The 24,974-nt window shown below is 59.9% G+C and overlaps 1 protein-coding gene across 2 annotated transcripts in view; it reads left to right on the forward strand.

Moving 5' to 3' along the window:
* The window catches only part of SLX9 (SLX9 ribosome biogenesis factor), a 33,727-nt gene that overhangs the window by 1,452 nt on the left and 7,301 nt on the right, over positions 1–24,974 (forward strand). For both annotated transcript variants that reach the window (XM_055313667.1, XM_055313668.1), the window contains exons 2-3: positions 927–1,035; positions 16,601–16,669. In XM_055313667.1, the coding sequence (XP_055169642.1) occupies positions 927–1,035; positions 16,601–16,669 (178 nt within the window). The remainder of the gene's footprint in view (positions 1–926; positions 1,036–16,600; positions 16,670–24,974) is intronic.

The following is a 24,974-nucleotide window of genomic DNA, read 5'->3' on the forward strand; positions in this document are numbered from 1 at the left end:
GTGAGGGTCCAGAAATGTGAAGCTGTAAAGCACCACCGTGGACGGTGTCCGAATGGGCACGTGACGCGAAGTGAGGACTGGCTGTGTGCACGCACCCGGGGGCAGCGCTGCCCCTCACCCCCTGCGGCTCCTCCTTGGGAGGGCTCCGCTGGGGTGGCCTTCGCTGCGTGGTCCTCGCAGCCGCCTCCCAGGCTCCAGCACTGGCCCCTGTGATTTTCCTCGTGTGTCTTGTTTATCTTGTTTACGGACTTTCCCTCCCACCCTGGGAGCTCCTGAGGAGCGTGGGCTTCTCGTTGAGGTGCCCTGTGCGGGCTCTGGGTGCAGGCCAGCCCCTCACCTGGGCCCTCAGGCTAGTTCCCGCTCGCCCCAGTCCTGGAGCTTGGACCTGGAATGAGCCAGGTGGGCCTGGGGGCCTGGGAGGTGGGCTCTGGCTCAGCACAGTGTGATCGGCAGTGACGGGGGCGGGGGGGGGGGTTGAAGTCTCCCTGTGGGGTGAGCGCAGGTCGGAAGCCTGGGGAGGGATTGCTGAGGTCCAGCAGTGGTCGTGAAACAGAGAGTGCTGTGGGAAGGATGAGATGGCGCGGGGTCGGGAGGAAACCTGGTTCCTGTCACAGTGCGCCGGGGGCTGACCTCTCAGCTCACGATCGCTGCCGATCCCGTCTGCTCTGAGATGGTCCCCGCGCCAGGAACGAAGCCCGTCCGGTGTTCTGAGGCAGGCGGGAAGTAGTGCCTTAGGTTCCCAGCTGCGAGCTCCCAGTGGGCTCAACCCGGGGGGCGGGGGGGGGCGAGGGTTACCTCCCCCAGGCTCTCCGGGAGGAGCTGGCCTGCTCACCTGGACGCCCCGCCAAGGGCTCCCCCGCCCCGGGACCGGCCTGGCCTTGTGCTCTGGAGCCGCAGGGAAGTCTTCCGTCTTCTTTCCTTCTTAGGAATGGGCTTTCGTGAACAGTGATGTTTTTGCCGGGACCAAGATAGACCCCAGTGCCTTGGTGCAGAAGCTGGACCCAGACACGAGGAGCGTTGCTTCCGTCAGGAGAGGTGAGAACGTGCGGCCAAGGGCCGGGTGTTTACAGCTCTGGCACCAGGCTGGTCTAACACACTCGTGCGTGCCAGGCAAGCTGCAAGTTAGCCTGTACGTTCCTGAAAGGCTTTTTTATTAATGGAAAAGTTTTAAGGTGCGTTCAAGTACAACGGTGTGAGGATACCCTACGTACCCGTCACCCTCTTTCGACACATACGGGGTTATTTTGACACAAACAGCGTTTTACTCATAAATTCTTTTAATATATATTTCCAGGGGCGCCTGGGGGGCTCCGTCTGTTAAGCGTCTGCCTGCGGCTCGGGTCATGATCTCAGGGTCCTGGCATCAAGTGCCGCGTTGGGCTCCCTGCTCAGCGGGGCGTCTGCTTCTCCCTCTCCATGGCTCCGCCTGCCTGTCTCTCTGTCAAATAAATAAAATCTTAATGTGTATTTTGAGGGATCTTAAAATATAAACGTGCAATACTGCTGTTACACGTGAACCTATTAGTGTTTCCTTGTCAGGTAAGTGCTGCAGAGCGCTCACATTGTGGCTTCCAACGGCAGACGAGAAGGCCATCCTAAGGGGGAAACCTAGCGGAGTAGGGCCTGTGTGCGCAGGTGCCTCCGGGTGCTGATTTCTCATCTTCACGGCCGTGAGACGTCCCGTGGCGAGGAGAGGGACCCGTGGCGGTCAGTTTCGGGATTTTCTGCTGTTAGTCAGCTAAGGGCAGCGCGGGGAGGGCTGCCTTCCGCATCTGTCGATCCCATTTGCCTCCGGCTCAGGGGAATCCTCACGGCGGCCAAAGCGGCACGTTCCGAGGTGGCTTGTTCTTGTCCCTCACAGACCCTCCTGCTGACTGTGTCTCAAGACGAATGCCGCCTAGCAGGTGGCAGCTCGGGCTGCGTCCCGCCCTGGTGTGAGCCCTGTGCTCCTGCGTACCTGGGGCCAGGGCAGGCCTGTACCTGAGGCCGCGGGCACGTAGACTCTCCGCGTGTTCAGCGTCCTCTTCTGGTCTGTCTACACATTGGGACGGTTTTTATCGCTTTTCCTAGACGTGGGTGAGCGCAGTGTGTATTGTTCAGGTTAGCCCTTCTGGGGTGTTTACACGGCCCAGGAAGTTACTCCTCCAGGTTGCCGACAGATGCTGTCTTCCCGCGGTGTGGGTGGGCCGCCAGCGGGAGATGGGCCCCCTGGGCTGGTGCTCTCGCCTTCTCGTCCTTCTGAGTGAGCGGCACGTTTGTGGGCGCTCAGCCTGCAGTGACGGCCCACCCACACCCGTTGCCTGATGCTGAGCGCTGGGCTCTTGCCACCTCCATCCAGGGGCCTGGTGGACGTAGCTGCAGAGCGCGTGGCTCTTGTTTCTGGGCCGCTGACAAAGCTCTCTCAGGAGGAGCCGTGACTGCTGAAGGGCAGGCGCACACCTGAGTAGGTGGGCTCTCCACGGGCGCCGGGCCCACTGCCTGCAGTGGGGTCTCCATGAGGGGCTGGCTCCAGTGAGGGCCCAGGGCAGGGTGGGAGAAGCCGTCTGTGCCGCAGTGTCCCCGACAGCTTGGAGGGACAGAGGGGACAGGGCCTTAGTGTTTGGTTCTGGGTCCTGCACTGGAGCCCTGGTGCTACACACCGTTGGCTGCTGGATTTTGGAGCATCTGGTTACCTGCATCTGCTGGGCAGGCGTGCCACGTGGCCGCCTGGAAGCTGTCTCGGGCCCCTTTAGCATTCGGTAGCACTCCCATGTCTGTGAGGGGCTGGCGTCCTTTGTCCCCCTTCACAGAGGACGCGGCACAGGACGAGGTGAAGTGGCAGTAGAGGGGCCCAGTTGGCTGATGTAGGACAGCAGGGCCTCCCTCTGGCACCGCTCCCTGCAGGGCATGGTCACAGTCCTCCCACGCCCCTCCCCTCCCCACCTCCCCTGTGCAGAGAAAGCAGCTGAGGCTGTGTGCCCACCTTAGGGTGGTCCCCAGCCAGCTCCAGCGTCACTGGGACCCCGTCCCGACCTGCCTGACCTTGTTTCCACCACCCTCCTGTGTCTGTGACGCCGCCACATCAGGGTACTGGCCAGTAGCCTCACGGGTCCTGCTTGGCTGCTAGAGGAGCACAGAAGCGCCTCCATCTTTTCCCATCTCCTCTTGACGATCCTGGACCCCAGCCCTGTCCTCTCGGTTCTTCGGTTCTTTGCTATGCATGACCCAGTCCTTCCTGATCTGATTGGGTCCTAGCAGCCGCTGCAGTCCTGTGGGAGTCCCCATGGTCACCACAGATCTGGGACCTTGTGCTCATATCTCTGCTCAGTGGGCGAAACTCAGTTACCTCTTGGCTTTGTACGGAGTCTGAGGGCTCTTTAGAAGATTCTGGACCACCACAGAAAGCATGGACACTCAGAAAAAGCAGGACGTTACTTCCCAGCAAAGGGAACATTAGAAGTCTAGGTGGTGTAAGCCTGAAAACCACAGGGGTTGGGGCGGAGGGGAGGCGGAAGGAAGGGAGGTGCTTGGCTTTCTGTCCGGGACGGGCAGTCAGGTGTGCTCACAAGGAGACACGAGGAGCTCAGGAGAACAGTGTGCTATGCTCTCAGGTCCTCGAGACAGGAGCAAGCACACGGGGCCACGGGGCCACGGGGCGGGAGCACCAGGGAGGTTAGCAGGCCGAGCACGGGGATTGGCTAGCCCGGAGCAGGGCGTCTCCCCAGCCAGGAAGGTGTATTTTTAGGACGTCAGGATACCATCACACGCAGAAAACTAAACTGCTTACAGAAGGAGAGGGCCTGGCGACGGGCTGTTAGCTCTGTGGTCTTGCAGTCAGCAGAGCTCAGAAGGCCTCGGGTGCAGGTTTGGGTCCCGGGGACCCTCAAGTGGGCGTAGCCTGGGGCCGAGCTGCCGACGGGTAGGAGTGTGCGCTCGGGAGCCCACGAGCTGCAGTCCAGGCAGGGCACTGGCTCTGCTCTGGGCCGTGTTCCTCGTCTGGGAAAGGGCGGTAATGACGCTGCTCGCCTCCTAGGTTTGGCCTGTTTTGGTGAAGACGGGTTCGCAGACGGGATGTGTTTGACATGGTGCTTGATTCTAGCCCAGCTGATGCTGCGGAAGCCACGGCCCCTCCCCTGCTCGCTGGAGGTGCCCAGACAGCTCAGGCGGCCGTGCTTCAGCCTCCCCCTGCACCTCGTCTCCTTCTTTGCCCGCAGCTCTTCCATCTTGGCCTGCGTCACCTTGTCTCCCAACTGGCCAGGGCCCTGGAGCCTACAGGGAGATGACAGATGAGCTGGGGCTGGTGGCCTGGGGCAGGCGCAGGGCCTGTGGAAGGTGGCATCTGCTGCCCGGCCACCTGCTGGGCCGTGAGAGCGAGCGTGCCTGTCAGCCTGCATTAGCGCAGACGTGTCCCTCCTGGAGTCCTTGCCCTGGGATGAGTCACAGAAGGAACTGTGCCACGGGTATGGTCTGGAGGAGGCCGAGCCCGCGGGGGGAGCCCTGGCCTGGTTGTGGGGCCATCCCCTGGCCCATTGTACATCCCCACCCTGTGTACCTGTGCGGCTCCCCTTCCCCAGCATGTGTGCACATGCTCCTCCCGCGTGCGGCCCTGTGCTCACCCACGGGGCCCGTTTGACCCTGTGGGTGCTTTGCAGGTGCCATCTTTCCTGAGTTTGTGCAGTGAGCCTTTGGGAGCCCTGCCAGCCTAGGAGCCAGGTCTGTCCCTCCTTGGGCCCACCTTCTGATCCCAGGCAGGGACACTGAGCTCCCAGCGAGGTGCTCTGGGGGGCTTCATCTCCCACCCTGGGGGCAGGAGGCTGTGGTGTGGAGCCGAAGGTCACCCCCAGTTCCTGCGGCAGATGGCGCCACCAGCAGCGGCAGCAGAACTCAGCTTTGCCGAGGGTCAGGCTCTGTGGGCTCATGGACCTGTGTGTGAAGGGGCTTTGAAGCTCCTCTGCACCTGCCTTTGGGGGCACCCGGGGGTCCAGGGTGAGCATCGGGCTCCTGTACCCTTCCCCTGCACAGGACACCGCTCTGCTGTTTTTTTTTTTTTTTTTTTTAAGATTTACTTATTTATTTATTCAGAGAGAGCGAAAGACCCAGGCAGAGGGGTAAGCAGGCTCCATGCAGGGAGCCCGACGTGGGACTCGATCCCGGGTCTCCAGGATCACACCCCGGGCTGCAGGCGGCGCTAAACCGCTGCGCCACCGGGGCTGCCCCGCTCTGCTGGTTCTCTTTCTACTTCTGTATTCCTCTGTCTGGAAAGTTGCAGAAAACCAGCTCCGTTGTTCTCACATGGGAGGCGGGCTGTTGGGCCAGTGCTCAGCCCTGTGGCCTGGGCTGGGCAGTGCTGGCCCGGGACCTGAGCCAGCGAGGCCGGCACGCGAGGACAGGCCTGGTTAGGGAATGTGGGAGGGAGGCAGGGAAGCACGTGGGGCGGCCGCATGCTGGTGGTGCGGAGGCTGCTGACAGGTGCTCTGGGGGCCGAGTGGACTGGGCCAGCCTCCGGGCTGAGCCTTGGGCCTGCCCTCTGGGGCTCCGGGCTCCGGGCTCCGGGCTGCAGGCCTGTGACCTTTGCTCCCGCCCGAGCAGGTGCAGGCCTGGAGAGTGCTCGGCAGAGGGCGGCAGAGCTGCGTCTCCCGTGAGGCCGCCGGGGCTTGGAGAGGCTGGCCCTGCCTGGGGAGCCGAGCTCCTGCGCACGACGCGGGGCCTTGGGGGATTTTGTAAAGCTCCCCCTTCAAAGACTTTTCGTACTAATTCCTCCAGCCCTGAAGCAGGGGCGGGACAAAGTCCCCCGGCAGGTTTTCCCTCCTTGTCCCCACGCCACCCTGAATGTGAGAGGAGCGAGGAGAGGGGATTGTTGCTCTCCGGACCAGCCCAGGCAAGAGCGCGGCGGCCTTGCTGGTAGTGGTCTGGGGACCGCCTGGCCGAGGGGCGGTGTGAGCCCCGTGGCTTCTGGTCCTCCTGAAGACCGTTGCAAGGGGTCCCCGAGGTCTGCAGCGGGCGGGGCCATTGTCAGGTTCGGGAGCCAGAGAGCCTTCCTGTGTCCTTGCTGCCGCGTGTGGCGCCCGCGTCTCCTGTGACTGCTGGCTGCTGGCTGTGGGCTCCTCTGCTCTCACCAGGGTATTGGTTCCTTGCTGTGGGTGTCGGCCCCGGGGGGGAGCGGCCCTGCCCTGCCCCTGGGAGGGGCACCCACTGCCTCTGGGGGCGTCCTGACTTGCGGGCCCTAAGTCTGCGCCCCTGACCAGGTGGAGGATGGGAAGGCAGGGTCTTCTGCTCTGGGCCTGCTGGCAGCTGCCGGGCCGCTGTGCTGGAATGCGGATGGCATCTGGCCCTGCGGTCACGCGGTGCCGGGGCAGGAAGCAGCCCGCCATCGGGCTGCTGGTGCCTTGGTCTGCCTCCAGCCCGTTGGTTGTTAACAACAGGAAGCAGGGAAGGGCAAGGTCAAGGGCGCAGCCCAGAGGAGCCCTGCTTGGGTGGTTTTGAGAGGGTATGGGTGTGAGGCTGCGGGGCATGGGGCCTGCTTCCCGCCCCTCTGTCATCCGGGCTTTGGGGGGAGGAACGTGGGAGTGCTTGGTCCTGTGCATGGATCCCCTTCCTCCCCAGTGTGGGACAAGCCAAAGTCACTTCATCTCCAGGACCTTCTTCCAGTTTCTAGACGGGCTCATTGCGGGAGGTAAAGCACGGGAAGACCTGGCTGAAGCCCACGGCCCTGCGGCAGCCATGTGAGGACTTGTGTGCACAGCGTGTGCTGAGGCAGATGCGCTGAGGATGTGGCCTGAGGTGCCAAGGGGCCGGGAGCACCCGGCATCCCCGAGGCTGCAGCTTGCCTCCGGCCCTCGAGCCCGCGGGAGTCTCTGCCCATCCCGGCAGCCCCGAGGGCAGTGAGGGGGCTCACTCTGTGCTGGAGGAGGGCTGCTGGCTTTTAGGTGTCTGTGTGGGCTTGGGACCCAGATGCCAGCAGAGCTACACAGCCCACCTGGGGGTGGGGAGGAGATGGGACACGCCAGCACGCCGGGCTCCTGGAGGTGGTGTGAGCCCCAGCAGGGTGGAGGCCCCACAGGTCGTGATTCACCAGGTCCAGGGCCTCAGGGACAGTCACAGCGCCTTTGAGCAATGGACCCCTCCTCCTCCCATCAGGGGTCCCTGGCTTGGCTCAGGGTACACCCAGGTGAGTCATCCTCTGGAGACTGGAGGGAGACCATCAGGGGAGCTGGGCAGTCACCTCGCAGGACTAAGGCCCAGGGTCGTGCCTGTCTGTGGGGAAGGACGAGGATGGGACAGGGAGGACCATGCCCCACTCTACAGGCCGGCCGCTGGGGTGCCACGCTGCAGGGCCGTGGTGTGCCTGTTGGCCGAGGCCCCAGGTCGAGGTCTGGATCGGGCTCAAACCCTGGGGGTGCTCGAGCCTGCCTGTGCTCCTGGACAGCTCTGGGCGTCCGTCCCACCCTGACCTGCGCCCAGGCCGCCTCCTGGGCCAGTGGGCAGTGCTGGTGTGAGGAGGCGTCCGTGGCCGGGTGTGCCTTTCACCCCCCCGGGACCTGGGAGGCCAGCTCTTCTCAGGAAGCAGTGAGTGGCTGTCCCATTAGCCTGTTCCTGTGAGGGACGTGCCGTGGGGACACTGGAGCGGCTCCCGGGCCAGCCTGCCCAGGAGCGTTTCCGCGCGGCTCCTGCTGCTGGTGGGGGCTGCCTTCAGCCCGCCAGCCATCTGTACGCTGCTGCATTTGTCCCAGGAGGTGACCTCTGCTGTCTCGGGGGGCAGTCAGGAGCCCGCCTGTTTGGCCATGTCCTGCCCATCGTTTCCTCGTTGGCGGCCTGAGGCTTTCTGTGGTTGGCCCCCTCATGTGCAGGAGGGTTGCTGGGGGCCCTGGGCGTGCATCCTTGCAGAGCTCTGACTGCAGAGCGTGGCCCGAGCAGGTGACGGGGCAGCTCCTGGTGACCCCGTCCTCCGTCCTAGAGCGTGTGGTGCTGGCACACCGGCAGCACGGCCAGCTGCGTGTCCGTCAGACTGAGGTCACTTGTTGGATTTACCTGTCCTAGAAGGGGTTTAGCGTGCATGGTGGGGGAACACATGGCCTCCAGAGGGGCCATGCCAGGGGCCAGCATCTTGCCGCAGCAGACCCCTCCATGCATGGGGTGGGGGGTGTTGCACATCGGTGGGAGGGAGCAGATCTGGGCTTGCTCTGGAAGCTGGGGTTGGGGGGGGGGGGCGGGGGCCGGACTGGCAGAAGCACCTCACTGTTTTGCTCGAGGTCCTGGCCCCCTGAAGCGGAGCTGGTGCGTGAGTGGGCGCCTGAGGCCTCAGCCCAGCATGACTGGCTGAGCCCTGGCAGAGGCATGGAAGTTCGAGACTGGCCTCCCCCTAAAACCACTTTTGTGAAAGGTAACACTTCACAGTGGAGAAGGGTGTGCATCCAGAAAAGACAGCGCCTCCTTCCCCCCCAGAGACCGCTGCGCCTGTGTCCCCGTGTGGGATTCTGGGTCCGTGACCCTCTGCACCCACACACTGACAGGTGAGCGCTCACGCCGCCTGCCCTTCTCGTGAGCCGGCCTCACAGCCCTTGGTGCCTGGGGCTGCACCCCATGCTGGCCCCGTCTGGGGGTCCGACTGGGATAGCCCTGGGTGCCTCCTGCAGGGCTCACGGTGCACTGGCCCGCCTCTCTGCAGCCTGGAGGAGACGCGGCGGGCGGGGGGGTGGGGGGGTGGGGGGCTGCGCTGGCACAGAGCTCCTCCGGCCGTGGAGCTGGGCCTGGTTGTGGCGGGCCGGAGGGTGGGGGGGGCTCCGTCATCACCTGATACTCCCCGAGCGTCTCTGCTCCTCTCTACCTCTCCAGAACCTTCCTTCTACGGGGGGATGCTGTCTTCACAGTGCTGTCCCCCGGCATCGTTCTTCGGACCCCGTGGGGCTGTGTGGCCACTGGGGGTCACTCCCGCGTGAGAGGTACTGCTCTGTGGCGCGGCTGTCGCACGTGCTGCAGGAGGTGCGGTGGGGAGATGCTCTCCGAGTGCGGGTGCTGTTTCTAAACCTGGCTCCCTGGACCTGGCGGCAAGGAGCTATTTCAGGTTCTCGACACATTTCTGCTGCTCGTGGAGCCTGGCAGCAGCACCCCGCCGGGCCGCCTGCTGCCGCTCGTGTCACCGGTGCCCGAGAGGAGGTCTGTGCGTGGCCTCTGCTCGCCCGCGCGGCCCACCTTATGGGGGCTTCGTGCCCAGGCGCCTGGCAGCCGCTGCCCGCTGCCTGTCTGCCAAAGCCTACCTCAGGGTGCTCAGGCGGAGTCCGGGAGGTTGGGGCCCTCCTGCGCGCCCCCTGCCCTTGCCCGTGACTTCCCCGCTCGCTGTGCACGCTCGGTGCTGGCCGCGCTCGGGGAGGCTGTGTGGGGCCTGTCTGGCCAGGAGTCTTGAGCAGGGCCTGTCCTGGCCCTGTGGGATCATCCCGGGTGCCAGAAGGTTGTGGGGAGGGGCGAGGAGGGGAGTACACCTCGCCCAGGGTCCCCTTGGCTTGGGGGAGGCTGTCCTTGGCTTGCGTGTCCCAGGGTGGGGGTGCCGCCTGATGGCCCTGTTGGGGGCCTGGCTGTGACGCGGCTGTAGAGGTGGTGTCTGAGACAAGGGAGCCTGAGACGGTGGGCTGTTGGCCTCTGTCGTCGGAACGTGTCTGTGCTGCTCGCTGTCCCTCTGGCCCCCTCTGGAGGGTTCCCCCACCTGGTCTCCTGACAGCGGCCTGCGGAAGGCCGTGGACATGGGCCAGGTTGGCGCAGGTAGGATGGGGCGCCGAGGGGGAGCAGGCGGGGTCCTGCAAGGACGGGGGCCCAGGCACTGGAGGACAGTCTGCCTCGAGGGGAGCACAGCAGGTTGGCAGAGCCCCCCCGGAGCCCCTGGGTACTGCCCGTGGGTGCTGCTCCTCGTTCCTCCCGTCAGTCTGTTGGCCGGCAGGGCCACCTCGGAGGAGGACAGCTCTGAGGCCGCAGAACCGAAGCCGCTGGTGGCCCTGTCGGCCTTCCGCTCTGAAAGCCGCGCCGATGGCCGCCTCACCATGGTCTTTGTGTTAGAAGTTGGCCCTAAGGCTTTTGAATCGATGTGCGCTACAATTTGGGGTGTCTGGGAGTTCCATCCTGGGAGAGGTTTTCATCAACCAAAGGGTGCTTTAGCAGTAAAACTTGGGTGTGTTTTTGAGAATATGTTGATGTGGTCTCTTCGGTTAATAATCTTGTCACTTTTCTTCCCAGACGCTGTCTCAAGTTAGGGAAATTAGTCCCTAGTTTTTTTACATCTTTGCTTTAAAAAAGAATTTTTTTTTTTAATGGTTTCTGTCTAGAAAACAGGGAGAATGAAGGGAACAAAATGTAGCTGCACCGTCTGCAGGTGACTGCCTTCTCAGGCTTGCCGTGGTGGGGGCCAGGCCCTCCTTGTTCAGGCTGCATCTCCGGCCACTGGGTGCCGGGCCCGTCCTGTCCCTCCTGGGGAGGCTACGGCACTCGCTCACCCTGGCTGGGAGGGATAGCTGCTCTCCTCGGGCTGGTGTCAGGCCACTGCCCACTGTTCCAGCTTGGGGACTGCATGCGGGGACTCTGGTGCAGCCCCCCCCCCCCCCCCGCAGGCTTCTGTGTTTCCCCCGTCTGCCACGTGGCTGGCCCTGGCCCCTCGCTTCCCTGAGTGCTGGGCACGGTTGGCCATCAGCACACGCTGACCTCGCTCCTCTGCAAGGCTGCTGGGGTTGGTGTATGATGGCAGCCACGCTGCAGAGCACGTCCTGGTCCTGTCCACCCGTGTTGGTGGATGCTAGTACATCCCTCTGTAGATAGAAACGTAGCAGCGGAACTGCTGACTCAGATATGCAGACGTTTAAAAAGTCCGTGGATGGTTTTAGGAGCTAGATGGTCCCTTGGCCCCTGGTTTGCATCACAAGTCCCCACGTGTGGCCCAGGGTATTGGTACATGCCTCTGACTGGGGACCGAGGATGAGAAGCCCATAAAACAACAGCAGGCCCCGCCCACCGGACTGCTGAAGACGCGGCCCCTGGGGAGCTCCTGCTCCGGGTGCGAGTCTGCCTCTGCCTGTGGTCCGACTGGCCGCTGTACGCTTGGGTCTCTGCCGATGTCGGGTGAACGGGGGGCTGGCCTGTAAACCGTGCCCTTCCTCAGCAGCTGTTAGCCCTGTTTCTCTGTAAGCAGCCCAGTGCTGCTCCTTCCCGTTCTTTTATTTATTTATTTATTTGTTTATTTATTTATTTATTTATTTATTTATTTATTTATTTCCTTCCCGTTCTTTTATGCGGTTTCTCTTTCCTGTTGATTCAGAAAAGCTGTTTAGGAAGCCGCCTGCTTCGCTCCCTGTTGGTGTCCCCATCAGTGACGCCTTTTGAGTTTCTTCCCGTAACTTTTTCACTCCAGAAGTTCTTGACCTGAACGTAGCCAAATTGATACTTCCTTCGTGTTTGGTGACTCATTCGTGTTTTTCTGTTGTACTTTTATGGTTTTGTTGCTTATACATTTCACACATTGGGACCTTATTTTGATGCTAAAGGGACGAGAAGGATTCCCTCTTTATTTCCCCCAAATCTGTGTCTTGGTTGCACTTACTGAGAAGTTGTGATGCAAGTGTCTGTGTCTGGGGCTGCCTTTGCCCAAGGTTTCAGTCACGCCATCCTGCTCCTGAAGCGGCTCTGAAACCTGCGCTGCCTCCTCCTGTTACCTGTGCCTGTTTTTTTGCACAGTTTTGTTGTGACACAACAGGTTCTTGACATTTACTGGAAAGCTAACTACGTATTGATTTTTCTTCAGGTCCATGAGCACATCCGTCCTGCCCAGCAGCAGACCGCATGGGAGGTGGGCTGCTGGGGCGCAGGCCGTCTTGGGTTGCAATCCAAGGGTCTCCCCTGGACCCTCACAGACACGTCCCATGGCGACTCTCCCCTTACCCAGATGAGAAGGTTGCTGTGTGCCTGCTGCTAGAGATCGAGCTCGGTGTCCTGCTGTAGGAAGCTGTGTCTCTTGTCAGAGCACCTGGTACCTGAGTTTGTGCCCATCCTTCCCCGGGCTGCCCGAGCCATTTTGGTCTATAGCTGAGGTTACTGCCCAGGGCTGTGGAGGTGCCTTAGGCCCAGTGGAGGGTGGGGACTGGAGGGGGCCCTGAAGGTGGGTGGGTGGGGCACAGGCACAGCGTGTGGGAGGCCACCCGTCTTCCCGTGCTCAGCATGGTCAGTGGGTTGTTTTTAGGTTCTGGAGACTTTCTCTGAACCCTATGGGAGAACACACGCTCACTGGGTCACATAGGGTAGGCCAGACCTGCCCTAGAGTTGACATGCCCTGAGCTGGGGTTGGGCACTCCGGCTGGGATGACCCACCCCAGAGTGTGCAGTCACGTTGTCACTTGTCGGAGATGCTGCTGGACACCTCTCCTTTCCCTCCCCTAGGGTGGTGGGACTGTAGTGTAGACTCTAGGGGATCTGGATGTGAGGCACACCCAGGACAGTGACCCTGGCAGGGACTGCGGCCCAGGTTTGCCTGCCATGCTTACACACCTCCCACCTGCGACCAGAGAGCCCAGCGTAATCCCAGCCACCCCCGTTTCTCCAAGGCTGGTGTTCTGCTGTCCCGGGTCACATAGAGCTGACTGCATGGAGAAGGTGACTGGAGATTTGATTTGCTCACTCTCTTGTAAGAACTGGGACAGTGCACGGTGACTCCACACATGGGTCTGTCGGCCTTGGCATGGGAGATGCTCGTTGTGCTCTCTTTGCACGGTTCTGGGCAGGGTCTCCTTCTGGGCCTCAGTGGTTCCCTTTGTGAAATGGCCCAGCTGTCTACAGGGTGTCAGGAGGAATAGGATGTGTGGGACCAGCACTCTGTAACCACAGTGACCATGAGAGGGAAGCCAACAAGGTGGGGTGGGAGTAATCGAGAGCCAGAGCAGAATTCGAGGGATGCTCTGGGGCTGGATCTGGGGTGGTGGTTCCTGGGTAAGATGTGAACTAGTACCCCCTGGTTGCTGGCCCCTGTGGCGGAGGCCCCACTGGCCTGCTGTTGTGTAGAAACGAGTCAGGCCATGCTGCGGGGCAGTGGTTGGCCTGTCCAGGGCTGGGCCCAGGGAGAGGGGCGATGTGGGGTCATGGTCAGGTCTTGGCACCAGGACTGGACAGACCACCACTGTGGCCCTCTGAGCATGTCCTGATCCATCTCAGCCCATGGTCATGGGGTGCATCCCCTTTCACAGGTGTCTGCTACGACACCGAGGGTGCTGTGGTGAACAGGTGCCAGCCCGGCCAGGGGCCTGGGGGCGGGAGCCAGAGCAGCTGCTAGGCATGTGAGGGTGCCTCCGAGCTGAGCTGTAAGCGAGCAGGTCAGAGGACACAGCTGGAGGCACTCGGGCTTCCTTACTCTCCCCTCTCCCCTGTGTGTGTGTGTGTGTGTGTGAAAAACTCCAGGAAGGAGGCCGCCCCGGGCCAGGCCCCCTCTCCCCTGCCAGGATCTGCGGATCTCTTTCTGCGGCCCTGAGATGGCCTCCAAGGATGCCTCTGCTCCGGGTCTGACCATCCAGGGACAGTGAGGGGCACCTGGGCGACTGCCTTGCCACGCCGAGCCTCAGCCTCAGGCTCTGGCTGCCCAGACCCCGACACCCCCACTACCACCTCTGTGAAGCCTGTCCTCTGGCCCACTGCCCAGCACGCCCCTCCTGCCCTCTTGTCTGTCTCGTTCGAGACTGTAGCCTCTGTGCATAGTTAGGACTTTGCCCCGCCCTTGGGGGTTTGGGCTTTTGGAACCCTCCAGATGCCCTGGGGGCCCGCGGCAGGACACAGGTGAGCAGGGCTTGTGGCGCCCATCCCCATCCTAGCCGCCTGGCGCCTGTGGGGCCTTCTTGCCGGTGCTTCCAGGAGCTCCTAGGGCCTCACTCTCCAGCCGCCAGCTGTGTACAGGGACATCAGGTTTGGTTCCCGTGTCCCCTGTGCTGCGTGGCCAGGCTCCTGGGCAGAGGCCCTGGGGTGGGGTCGGGGCACAGGCATCCCTGGGCTCGTGCTCAGCCTGTTTTTTGTTCAGGTGCAGCAGGGCTGGGAGTCCGTCGGTCTTTCCTGCTCATAGACTCGTTTTTGTTTTGAACTTATTTCAAAATTACAGGAAGTTGTAGGAGTGTTGAGAAAGCATCTCCCAGGACCTTTGAGAGAGCAAGCTGCCTCACGTCCCGGTGTCCGATGCTTCCCTGGGGGGCCACCCTCCTGCTTCAGCCCGTTGGGCGTGCGGGTCAGCTCTGCTCCTGTCACTGGCCTCGCTGCCCAGGCCCGCAGGCGGCACTGTTGTCACCCCATGTATGACTTGACACGGCCCTGCGACCCGTGGACTGTCGCCCCCACCCACAGAGGCCCCTGACGCCTGCACAAGCCCGCAGAGATGCCCTCCCTGCCCTGCATCAGGCCGCACTCCCTGGTGGCGGCGGGGGGCGGGGGTGCAGCAGGAGGAGCAGCGGTGCCTGGGTCCCCCAGAGCAGCCCCGGGCACCTTCTCACACCCGCCCCCATCCTGAGTGGCTGAGGCTGACTGGGAGTCCCAACACCTCCGCTTTCCGGTGGGGCCGGGAGAAAAGTAGGTCAGCCCCAGTGTGCCTGGAAGTTTCAGCACAAGGCCGCGGCGCCAGGCCTCACTCCCGCCGAGGGGATTCAGTCCTCGCGGAGCACCGGCTCTCACGGGCTCTCACGCACGCTCGGAGCTGGAAAGTCCTGCCTGACAGGCGCGCCGCTGCCTCTTGCTGGAAACCATCCGCCCTGGGTTGCTCCGGCATTGGGGGTCAGGGGGTGTCGGGGCCGCCGGCAGGGGTGGGTGTGAGGTGGAGCTGGAGGGAGGTGCGCACCAGAGCCTGCCTGTGCCCCAGCCCGGCCGAGGCCGTAGAGCCCACCGGAGGCCCGGAGGCCGTCTGCTGGCCTGGCGCCCCCCGACCCCCGGTCGGCCTTCCTGCGTTCCTGCGGCTGTGATGTGAGGCAGGCAGCGGGCACCCCGGAGCCTCACACCGTGCTGGAGCCCCGTCCTGCCCGGCCGCAGGGTGGGTGCACGGTGGGCTCGGATCCCAGCTTGCACCTGATGCCAGAGTCACTCTGTGCCCTTCACCCTAGAACACAGAGGCTCCGAAGCCCCGAACCCACGAGAGCTCCCCACCGCCCTCACAGAGGCAGGCTGGCCCAGCGCCACCGGAGGCCACCGAGCATCCTTGGAGCTGGACGCAGGCCGCTGGGCTCGCCCAGCAGGGAGGCAGAGCCCTGGGACGTCTGGCACCGCACCCCCCTCGGGCCTGGGCCCTGGGCCGGCCCGTGTGAGATTTCTCAGCGTTGGAGAGGCTGCATCCGGGCCGTGGCTCTGGGTTTACCTGTGGTGTGTGTGTCCCCCTGGGACCAAGGTCCCAGGGGAGCTGGAGCAGCTTCGGAGGGCCCAGCTCGGGGCCCCGCGCCATGGAGGCCCGCCGCGCTCAGCTGCCCTGCTTCTCTCCGGGCCGGTCCATGGCGGGTCCCCTGACCCCGGGGGCGGGTATGGCCCCTCCGACACAAACGTGCCCAGTGCTCGTAAAGGTCCACAGGCTCCTCCAGGTGGTTAGCGAACGAGTGTGACCCTGTGCCCCTGCCTCCGCGGGCAGTGAGGACACCGCCTCAGCACCTGGTAACTGCCGTCCACGCGGGCACTTGGCAGGCGGGGCTGGTGGCCTGGTGCCCGGCTGGTGGTGCAGGTGCAGGGCCTCCCTGCTCCTGAGGAGTTGGGTGCGGGCGGGCAGCCCGGGCGGCCGGAACGAGCACCACACCCGGGCAGCCCAGGCAGTGGGCAGCTGAGGTCAGGGTGCTGCTGGGGTTGGCTCCCCCGTGGCCTCTCTCCCGGCTGTGTAGACAGCCGTCGTCCCCGTGTCCTCACTCGTCGTCCCCGCACATCTGTGTTCTGATCTCTTCTCAGGGGGACACCAGTCTTGTTGGATCGGGGCCACCCTGGTGACGTCGTTAACAGCCTTGTGTTCAAACACAGGTGCACGTGGAGGTTCTGGCGATGACTTGAGTGTATGCGTTTGGGGACCAGCTTAACCCGTAGAGGGGATGTGCAGGCACCCGGGGTGAGGGCAGGCCCCCCAGTGAGGGCAGCTGAGGGGAGCGGGAGGTTGGCGGGAGGGCAGCCGGCAGCCTGCGTTCTGGTGAGGGAGGTGTCCTAGGAACAGAGGGCGTGTTCTGCTGGGCGGGCGAGGCCGGGGACACGCTGAGGACACCTTCCACGCTGGCCTCCAGAGAAGCTCCGTGTGAAGAGAAGTGGACTTTTCTTGCTACCCGAGGGGAATCAGCGACAAGGTCTGGGACCATCTCTTGCTTAGATTGTGCCGAGAAATTACAGACGGGGTGACCGGGAGCCTCTGCTCTGGGGGCCGGGTCCCCGGAGCCACCGGGCTTCTCTGCCCAGCCGGAGAGCACCTGCTTCCTCCTTGTGAGCTGTGTGGCCTCTCTAGCTGCCTGGTCACCTGCATCCCGTCCAGAGGTCCTCCTGGCGCAGCCCCGCAGGAAGCGCTCAGGGATCCGTCCTGACATGGGGCCGCCGCCTGGCCTGGGGGCCCAGTTCCGGGTCCTCCCTGTGGGAACGGAGCACCGCACTCACCCCTGTGTGTCTCTGTCCTCAGGTGCGGAGGCGAGGACTGTTTTGCCAAAGAAGGAGAAACTGAAGCTGCGGCGTGAGAGGTGGCTGCAAAGTAAGTTTGTCCCCATGCCCCCCGCCCCGCACGGCAGCGCCCTGACTCCCTCCTCCCCAAGCACATGGCTCTGGGCTCCTGGTGCTCCGGGCTGGCTCATCAGCACGCAGATGACTGCTGTCCCGAGGGTTTTACAGGACATCCGTCCCAGGGCGTGGGCCCGCCACCTTCCTGTGAGATTGTGCCTTGCAGACCTTTCTCCGGCCGAGGCAGCCCGGGGTGCTCTGGGTGTGACGGGGCATCTGGCCCTTCCTTCCCAGGGCCTGTCTGAGGGGCTTCGTCACGCGGCTCTAGCAGACGCCTCCCCGTGCTGGGTGCCTCGCTCCCACCAAGTGTCTTTGGAAAAGAGAGTTATTTTTCATGATCCTGAATATTCACTGATGGTTTTCTAAGCGTTTTCTTAGGAGGCTTGCTTTGCAGTTTTTTCTTGCTGTTCTCATTTTATTTTATTTTTGTTTTGTTTTTTTAAGATTTTATTTATTTATTCACGAGAGACACAGACACACACACACACAGGCAGAGGGAGAAGCAGGCTCCCTGTGGGGAACCCGATGCGGGACTCGATCCTGGGTCTCCAGGATCACACCCTTGGCTGAAGGCAGGTGCTCCACCGCTGAGTCACCTGGGGATCCCCTGCTGTTCTCATTTTAGTATGATTCTGCTGACTTTTTTTTTGTTCATTTATTTATGTTTTTGAATTTTTGATTTTGCTGATTTTTAAAATTAATTTGTAGTATCCCTGTATGTCCTCTCCTGGTTATTAATTAGTTTTTTTCTTGAAGGTTTTATTTATTTATTTATTTATTTATTTATTTATTTATTTATATTTATTTATTTTATGGTAGTCACACACACACACACACACACAGAGACATAGGCAGAGACATAGGCGGAGAGAGAAGCAGGCTCCATGCACCGGGAGCCTGACGTGGGATTTGATCCGGAGTCTCCAGATCTCGCCCTGGGCCAAAGGCAGGCGCCAAACCGCTGCGCCACCCAGGGATCCCTCCTTGAAGGTTTTAAAGAAAACCTATGTTTTTTATCTTCTAGAGAAATCTGTCAACTTCTTCCAACAATTATTTTATATTTTGTCACTTTATGGGCTGTTTGTTACAGAAGTGACTCATTTGTGCATTTTCTTTCCCACAGTCCCCGCATGGGGTTGTGCGGAGTATTCTCTGTCAATCTAGACTCGGAGCAGACAGACTGGCCGTGGGCCCTGCGTGCCTCTGCCCTCCAGCGTGCCGTGATATTGGAAACTCTCTCCATGCTGCTCGGTCTTTTGTTGTCACTCCTCGAGCCGGGCATGGCCACTTCTCTTTTCCCCTCTTAGCATCTGCTCTAATCAGATCCCCACTGTCACTGGCAAGGGGCCCCTGGCCTCTCATCGTCCCAGGTCCTGTTTGTTTCCCGTATTTGCGTCCCTTTCTTGACCTTCTCGTTACTTTATCTCTCCCATTGCAAGAGTTAAGTCTTGTATTTACTAGTCAATTCTACTTTCTTGTGCCCTAAATTATTAGTTTCTGGTTTTCTAATACCCTGTTCTTACTTTCTTTAGGTCTGAGTTACTTGGCTCGTTGTTCTTAGTTGTGTCGAGGGTGGAGGGCTGGGTGAGCTGTCCCGCCCAGCACGGGCTTACCTGGTTTTATTGTGAAAATTTCATACAGAAAAGCAGGGAGAACTTGACAGTGAACACGCTGCTGATTCCCACCACCTAGATGTGCCGTGGACCCTGTTCCTTACCACATCTGCCCATTCCCGTCCGTCTGTCCACCACCCCGTCTGCTGGCCCCGCATTCCTGAGTGAGCGGCTGTCAGGACACTTCCTCCCGGGTGATTCTGCTACAGCTCAGTATCTGCTGATGGTTCTTTTCCATCTTTATTTTGAGTGGAACTGTCATGCGATGAGGTGCAAACCTGAGGACCACTCAGTGACCTGTGAGCAGGGCACACGCTGGTGCAGCCAGAGTCCCTGCAGGATGCAGGCCAGCCCCCTGCCAGGAAGCCTCCTGTGCCTTCCCACTCAGCGCCCATTATCGACCGCCCCGGAGGTGACCACGGTCTCGTCTTTTGAGTCACAGTTTTAGATTTTATTGCTCTCGACATCCTATAAGTGGAATCTTGCAGGGTGTGTCGTCTGTGTCTGGATGTCTGCTTCGCGTGGGAGGCCTCTGCTGCGTGCGGCTGTAGCCTGTGCCCTTCTCTTGAAGGAAGGGTTTGTCTGGCTGCACTGTTTGCTCCCAGTTTCCTATTGATGGATACCTCGTTTTCTCTTTTTAGCTACTATGAAAAAGGCTGCTACGAACATTCTTTGTAGGTCTCCTCGTGGAGTATGTTCTCATTTCTCTTGGATGAATCCTTGGGAATGGAACGCCGGGTTGGAGGGCAGATGTATGCTTAGTTTTATAAGCAACTGCCAGACGTTTCTCTAGAGTGGTGCTATGTTTACACTTCCACCGCGGAGGGGCATCCCGGCTGGGCCACAGGGTGTCTGGCTCCCCGCGGGCAGGGCGCGGCCGCTCCTTGCCTTCTGCTCTCAGGCCAGCCGAGCATTGCTTGAGCGCTCCAGTCAGGTGTGGTTTTGTGGGGCCCTTTGCCGCCTGTTATCATGCTCCAGGAATTGTTCTGACGTCCCGAAGGACAGCCCTGCGTCACACGCGTGGCTGTAGATTTTCCTCCAGACTGCAGCTTGCCTGTTCGTTTTCTTTCTTTCTTTCCTTTTTTTTTTTTTAAGCTTCAGTTAGACAACGTAAAGTTCATACTTGGTTTCAGAGGTATGTCTGATTTTGACAAAGAGAAGTTTAATTTTGAGGCATCTGATTTAGAAACCTTGCCCAGTCTGAAGTCTTAAAGATGCTGTTCTGCTTTTCTAAAATCTTCACAATAGTTAGGTTAGTTAGGTTTCTGATCCATCTTGAGTTAGTGTTCGTGGCCTGAGGGCCGGCTGAGGCTCTTTCCCCCTCCGCGTGGATGCTCAGTTATCCTGGCGCTATTTGCGATCAAGACTTTTCTTCCCTTGTGATTGCTTTGGTTGCTTTGCAGAACATTACGTGGCCTCCTGAGTGTGGTTCTGTTTGACGCCTTCACAAGTACCGGGCAGCCTTGGGGAGGTTGTGGCCTCACATAGCAGACGCCCTCCTTCTTGGCTCTTCTGTGTGTCCAGGTCCTCAGCGTTTCTGTGTAAATTTACCGTAGGCGCGTTGACGTCTTAAACCCGCTACCACCACCAACCTTGGTAGCCTTGTGACCGCGGTTGCTTTGAGTGTGTAGATCGGTTTGGGGGAAGTTGCCGTGTCAGCAATACTGAGTCTGCAAGTCCACGAACATAGTATATTTCCCTATTTACGTGGATCTTCTTTAACGTCTGTTCTCGGTGCCGTAGAATTTTCAGGGTAGAGGTCTGACGTGGTTTTGGTTTTGGTTTTATTAAGCTGATTACTGATAGCTTCATGTTTTCTGAAGTTATCATTGATGGGATTCTCAAAAATTTCGTTTTCTAGTTTTGTACTAGCATATAGAAGATGGATTTTTAAAAGTACCGTATCTTTGACAGTGGTAAAATCAGGTATGCTGATAATTATTTTGTAGATTCCTTACAACTTTCTACGTAAAAAAATCATGTTGCCTAAAAAGGATAGAGTTTTGCATCCTCCTCTACAAACGTGTTTTCGTGTCCTCTCTTCATCATCCAACAGGGCCTTGAACCTTTGGTGCACTGAAGGAAGGGGTGCGAATTGTGCCCAGCCCGGGGCCAGGGCTTGGGACTGGCCACACAGGTGCGCACAGCAAGGTGCCGTCAAGTGCTCTCTGCGTCAGGCCTGTTTCTAAGGAACTTCCCCCAGCTTCTAGTCGATGAGCAGGTGTGGGCAGGGATGTGAGGAGAGTGACGGGGCATGTGCTTGCCTCCTCCTCCTCCTGAACTCTGTTGGCGGGAGAGCCCAGCCCATACAACTCTCCCACGGTCAGCATCCGCCTAGCCGGTGAAGGTGTTTTTGGAGGCTCAGCATGTGGAATGCTTTCTTGATTACACCTCAAGCCACGTAGAATGAAGAGGTGTTGGTCCCTGGCAGCCTTCCAGAGCCAGTGGAGGGGGAGTGGTAGGGGCAGGAGGAGCCCCTGACCCCCAAAATGCTCAGAATCTGCTGCTCTAGACCACGCAGTTGGTAGAATGGGCCTTTCCTTGCCATTCTGCTTACCAGTGGGCTGGGCGTGAGATTCTCCCCACAGGGAGAAACCAGCACCCCCAGAGGGGTTTACCTGGAGAGAAGTCAGTGAAGGGGCTGTTTGCAGCCTAGGTTCAGAGAGGTGGGCAGGAGGCCCCTTCCCACCTGGCCTGGACCGTGGAAGGGAGGCTTCGGTGCCAGAAGAGGGTGTAGCAGGGTCCAGGCCTCAGAGGACGCTCCAGGCACGCCTCTCCCTCCCCCTGCACCCCTGGCTCTGGCTCTGGGGCAGACGGGGGAGTGGGCTGGGCTGGGCAGGGCCCCGTTGTCCTCTGCAGCGTGCTGTCGGCCAGGGTCCCCGTGCCAAGCCCACAGCACAGAACTGACACCCCTTTAAGTTCACTGTTGCACCTCCTGGAGCCCCCAGGCTGGAATGAAAGGCACCCAAATCTGAGGGACACAGTAATATTTCAGTCCCACATAAAAAGTTATAAAACTGTTTAGGAGATACGGATGGAGCTGAAGACCCCATTCACTAGCACGCTGTGCACGGGAGAGCCTCGGTTAGTTGTGCAGGATTAAACACGCAGGCCTTGGGATCCCTGGGTGGCGCAGCGGTTTAGCGCCTGCCTTTGGCCCAGGGCGCGATCCTGGAAACCCGGGATCGAATCCCACGTCGGGCTCCCGGTGCATGGAGCCTGCTTCTCCCTCTGCCTGTGTCTCTGCCTCTCTCTCTCTCTCTCTCTCTCAACTGTGTGCCTATCATAAATAAATAAAAATTAAAAAAAAAAAACACGCAGGCCTTGCTCTTCTCCTGGGGGTGGAGCTCTAGAAATGTGTGGTGTGCACGTGCGTGTGTGCGCTGGTGTTTTGAGGTTTTTGATTTCTATTATATTTGTGTTTAATCCTTAGTTTTTAGGGTAGGCGGTTTCCCCAGAAGCCCCGGGACGCTGCTCTGTTAGGATTTCTGTCACTTTGTGATTTGCCTCAGCCTCCAGTAGGCCCACTTCCTTGTTGCTTGTTCTTGTAAGAAAATGTTTCTGTTATTCACACATTTAGTCTTTTTTTTTTTTTAAGATTGTATTTATTCATGAGAGACACACAGAGAGAGGCAGAGACCCAGGCAGAGGGAGAAGCAGGCTCCCAATGGGGAGCCCAGTGCAGGACTCGATCCCAGGACCCCACGGTCACACCCTGGGCCAGAGGCAGACGCTCTACTGCTGAGCCCCCCAGGTGTCCCTAGGTCTTTTTTTTTTTTTTCTTCTTTAGGGTAAGATTGGAATTAGCTTCACAGGTTCAGTTGAAAGTCCTGTTGAAGTTTGAGGCTGTGTCAGCTTTGCAGGTTGGTTGTGTGCGGCAGCCGAGCCCCGTCCTGTGGGTTCTCATGGTCGCCAGCCCCGCACCACCACCACCACCCGCCCTGGGTGTGGAGCCGGCCACGAGGGGTTGGTGGGGGGGGGGGTTTCTGATGTTTCGCTAGAGAGTGTTATTTCTGGCACATAACCTCTTGTCACATTAAGGAATTTGCTTCCGTTTGTGTTTTTTTTTGTAATTTTCATGGTGAGTGGATAGTGAGTTCTCTCATGTTCCTTTGACACTTCCTTTTTTTTTTTTAATTTTAAAGACTTTATTCATTTATTCCTGAGAGACACAGAGAGAGGCGGAGACACGGGGAGGGAGAAGCAGGCTCCCTGCGGGAAGCCCAATGTGGAACTCGATCCCAGGACCCTGGGGTCATGCCCTGGGCCGAAGGCAGATGCTCAACAGCTGAGCCACCCGGGCATCCCTCCTTTGGCACTTCTGTGGCGATGATGGCCTTCCTGTTTAAACGGACCCCAGTGGACCTCCTGGCAGATGTCCCCGTGTGCAGCTGTCCTTGTGTGCCTCAGTTACACTCCAGTAGGGAGCATGTGTCACACACTTAAAGCGCTTCCAGCTGGGATTTGTGAACATTTGTGTAGCTGTGTGCATGTGTCTTCCCAGGAACCGCGGGCCTGTGCTTGGCTGCCCTTGGGCCCTGGGCCGGTCTGTCAGCCGCTGAAGGGGCTGCGGTCTCAGAGTGCCCACCCTGGCCTTTGCAGCCTTCCCAGGATGCTTGGCTCACGGGGAAGAGGCCACCTGGCTTGATGAGATGCTCAGTGAATTGGGCCTCTTCCTGCAGGAGAGAAAGTACTGAATGGTCATCTTGTGAGTCCTAATAATCGGGAGCATTGCGGGCTTGCTCCGTGCTTGAGGGGCTGACGAGCTGAGCCATCCATGCTCCCTTGAGCTCAGCTCTTCAGGGCGAGGTGAGCAGCCTTACTCCCTGGGGGCCCCAGGACTCTCTTAGGGCCCGTGGTTGGGGGCAGCATGTGTGTCCTTGACTTTGGACCAGGCAGGGTGGGCTCTTCAGAGCTTGCGGGGCCTTGGGGGGTGGGTGGTGGCACTGCCCTAGCACCACAGGCTTGCTGAGCTGGCTCTTACCTCGGGGAGGCCCTCCTTGGTGCTTCTCCCTGGCAGGTGTGTCTGCAAACTGGTCTCTTGAAGATGCCTGTTGGGGTCACCCCTCACCACTTGCCTTTCACGTAGGCTCCCTGGGGCTCTGTGTGGACCTGATCCGTTGGTACCGGGCGGCGCGCTGTCCACAGTCTGTCCTCCGTGCTGGGGTTCCCGTCCGGGCCTGCCCAGCGCCCTGTGGTCACTGCTTCTCTGGATGCTGTGGCCGACGTGCCCTTAGGGGCTGTCGGACCTAGTCCTACAACAGCAGCAGCTCACGGGGCAGCAGCCCCATACCTGGCCTGTGCGGGCTAGTGGCTGGTGGTCTCTGGGCTGCGACTCCGCCTGGCTGTTTGTCAGGAAGGTGGCTTTTCACGGCCTTTTTAAGTGTGATCCTGTGTACGGCTGGCTGTTCAGCAGGGTAACGGGGCTCAGGCTCAGGTCTGGTCATCCCACAGCAGCTCTCCTGTCTCAGCTTTTCTTAAAGATTTTTTTTTTAATTTTTATTTATTTATGATAGTCACACAGGGAGAGAGAGAGAGAGGCAGAGACACAGGCAGAGGGAGAAGCAGGCTCCATGCACCGGGAGCCCGACGCGGGATTCGATCCTGGGTCTCCAGGATCGCGCCCTGGGCCAAAGGCAGGCGCCAAACCGCTGCGCCACCCAGGGATCCCTGTCTCAGCTTTTCAAGAAGAGAGCTGATGCAGAACAAATTAACATCCGCCAGTGCAGAGCTTGTGCATCTTTCATGTAGAACAGCCTCTGGCTCTTTCTTCAGTGGTGTTTGAACCCTGGCCCTGCCCGCTGTCTCCCTGGGGTGAGAGCTGTACACAAACCAGTGAGCGGGCATTTCCCACCAGCCACACTGGAAATAATGCATTAGAATATGTATTTTACTAGCAATTTTGAAACAAAAATTTTTTAGATGATTGATTCCTGAGAGACATGGGGGGGGGGTAGGCAGAGACACAGGCAGAGGGAGAAGCAGGCTCCATGCAGGGAGCTCGATGTGGGACTTGATCCCGGGTCTCCAGGATCAGGCCCTGGGCTGAAGGCAGATGCTCAACTGCTGAGCCACCTGGGGATCCGCTTAACGAAGCAGGGTGGGGGGCAAAGGGAGAAGCACACTCCCTGCTGAGCAGGGGGCCCGAGGGGCTTGATCCCAGGACCCCAGGATCATGACCTGAGCCGGAGGCAGACGCCTCACCCACTGACACCTGGGTGCCATGAAATAAAAGCATCACTAAGTGAAAATCAAAAGCCAAGGCCTTGGGGCACCCAGGTGGCTAGTTGAGCGTCTGACTCTTGGTTTCGGCTCAAGTCATGCTCTCAGGGTTTTGGGATCGAGTCCTACATCCTGTCGGGCTCGGTGCTTGTGCTCAGCGGGGAGCCTGCTGAGACTTTCTCTCCCTCTACCCCCTCCCCCACATGCGATGTCTCTCAAATGAATAAATCTGAAAAAAAATCCCGAAACTGTGTCCCCAGTGCAGGCCCTGCCCATGTCCCTTCTCCAGTGCAGAGGCCCTGTCCTGTGGTCAGCGGCAGCCACCGCTCCAGCGCCCCTGGCCTGCCTTGCTGCCTCCTTCCTCGGGCCTCAGTGGTGCTCCTTGGAGGCTCCGGGCCACTATGTCACCTCCCTAGATGTGGGGACCCGCTTCCTTCCTCCTGG

Source organism: Nyctereutes procyonoides, unplaced genomic scaffold (assembly GCF_905146905.1).
Source record: "Nyctereutes procyonoides isolate TBG_1078 unplaced genomic scaffold, NYPRO_anot_genome, whole genome shotgun sequence".
Lineage (NCBI taxonomy): Eukaryota > Metazoa > Chordata > Mammalia > Carnivora > Canidae > Nyctereutes > Nyctereutes procyonoides.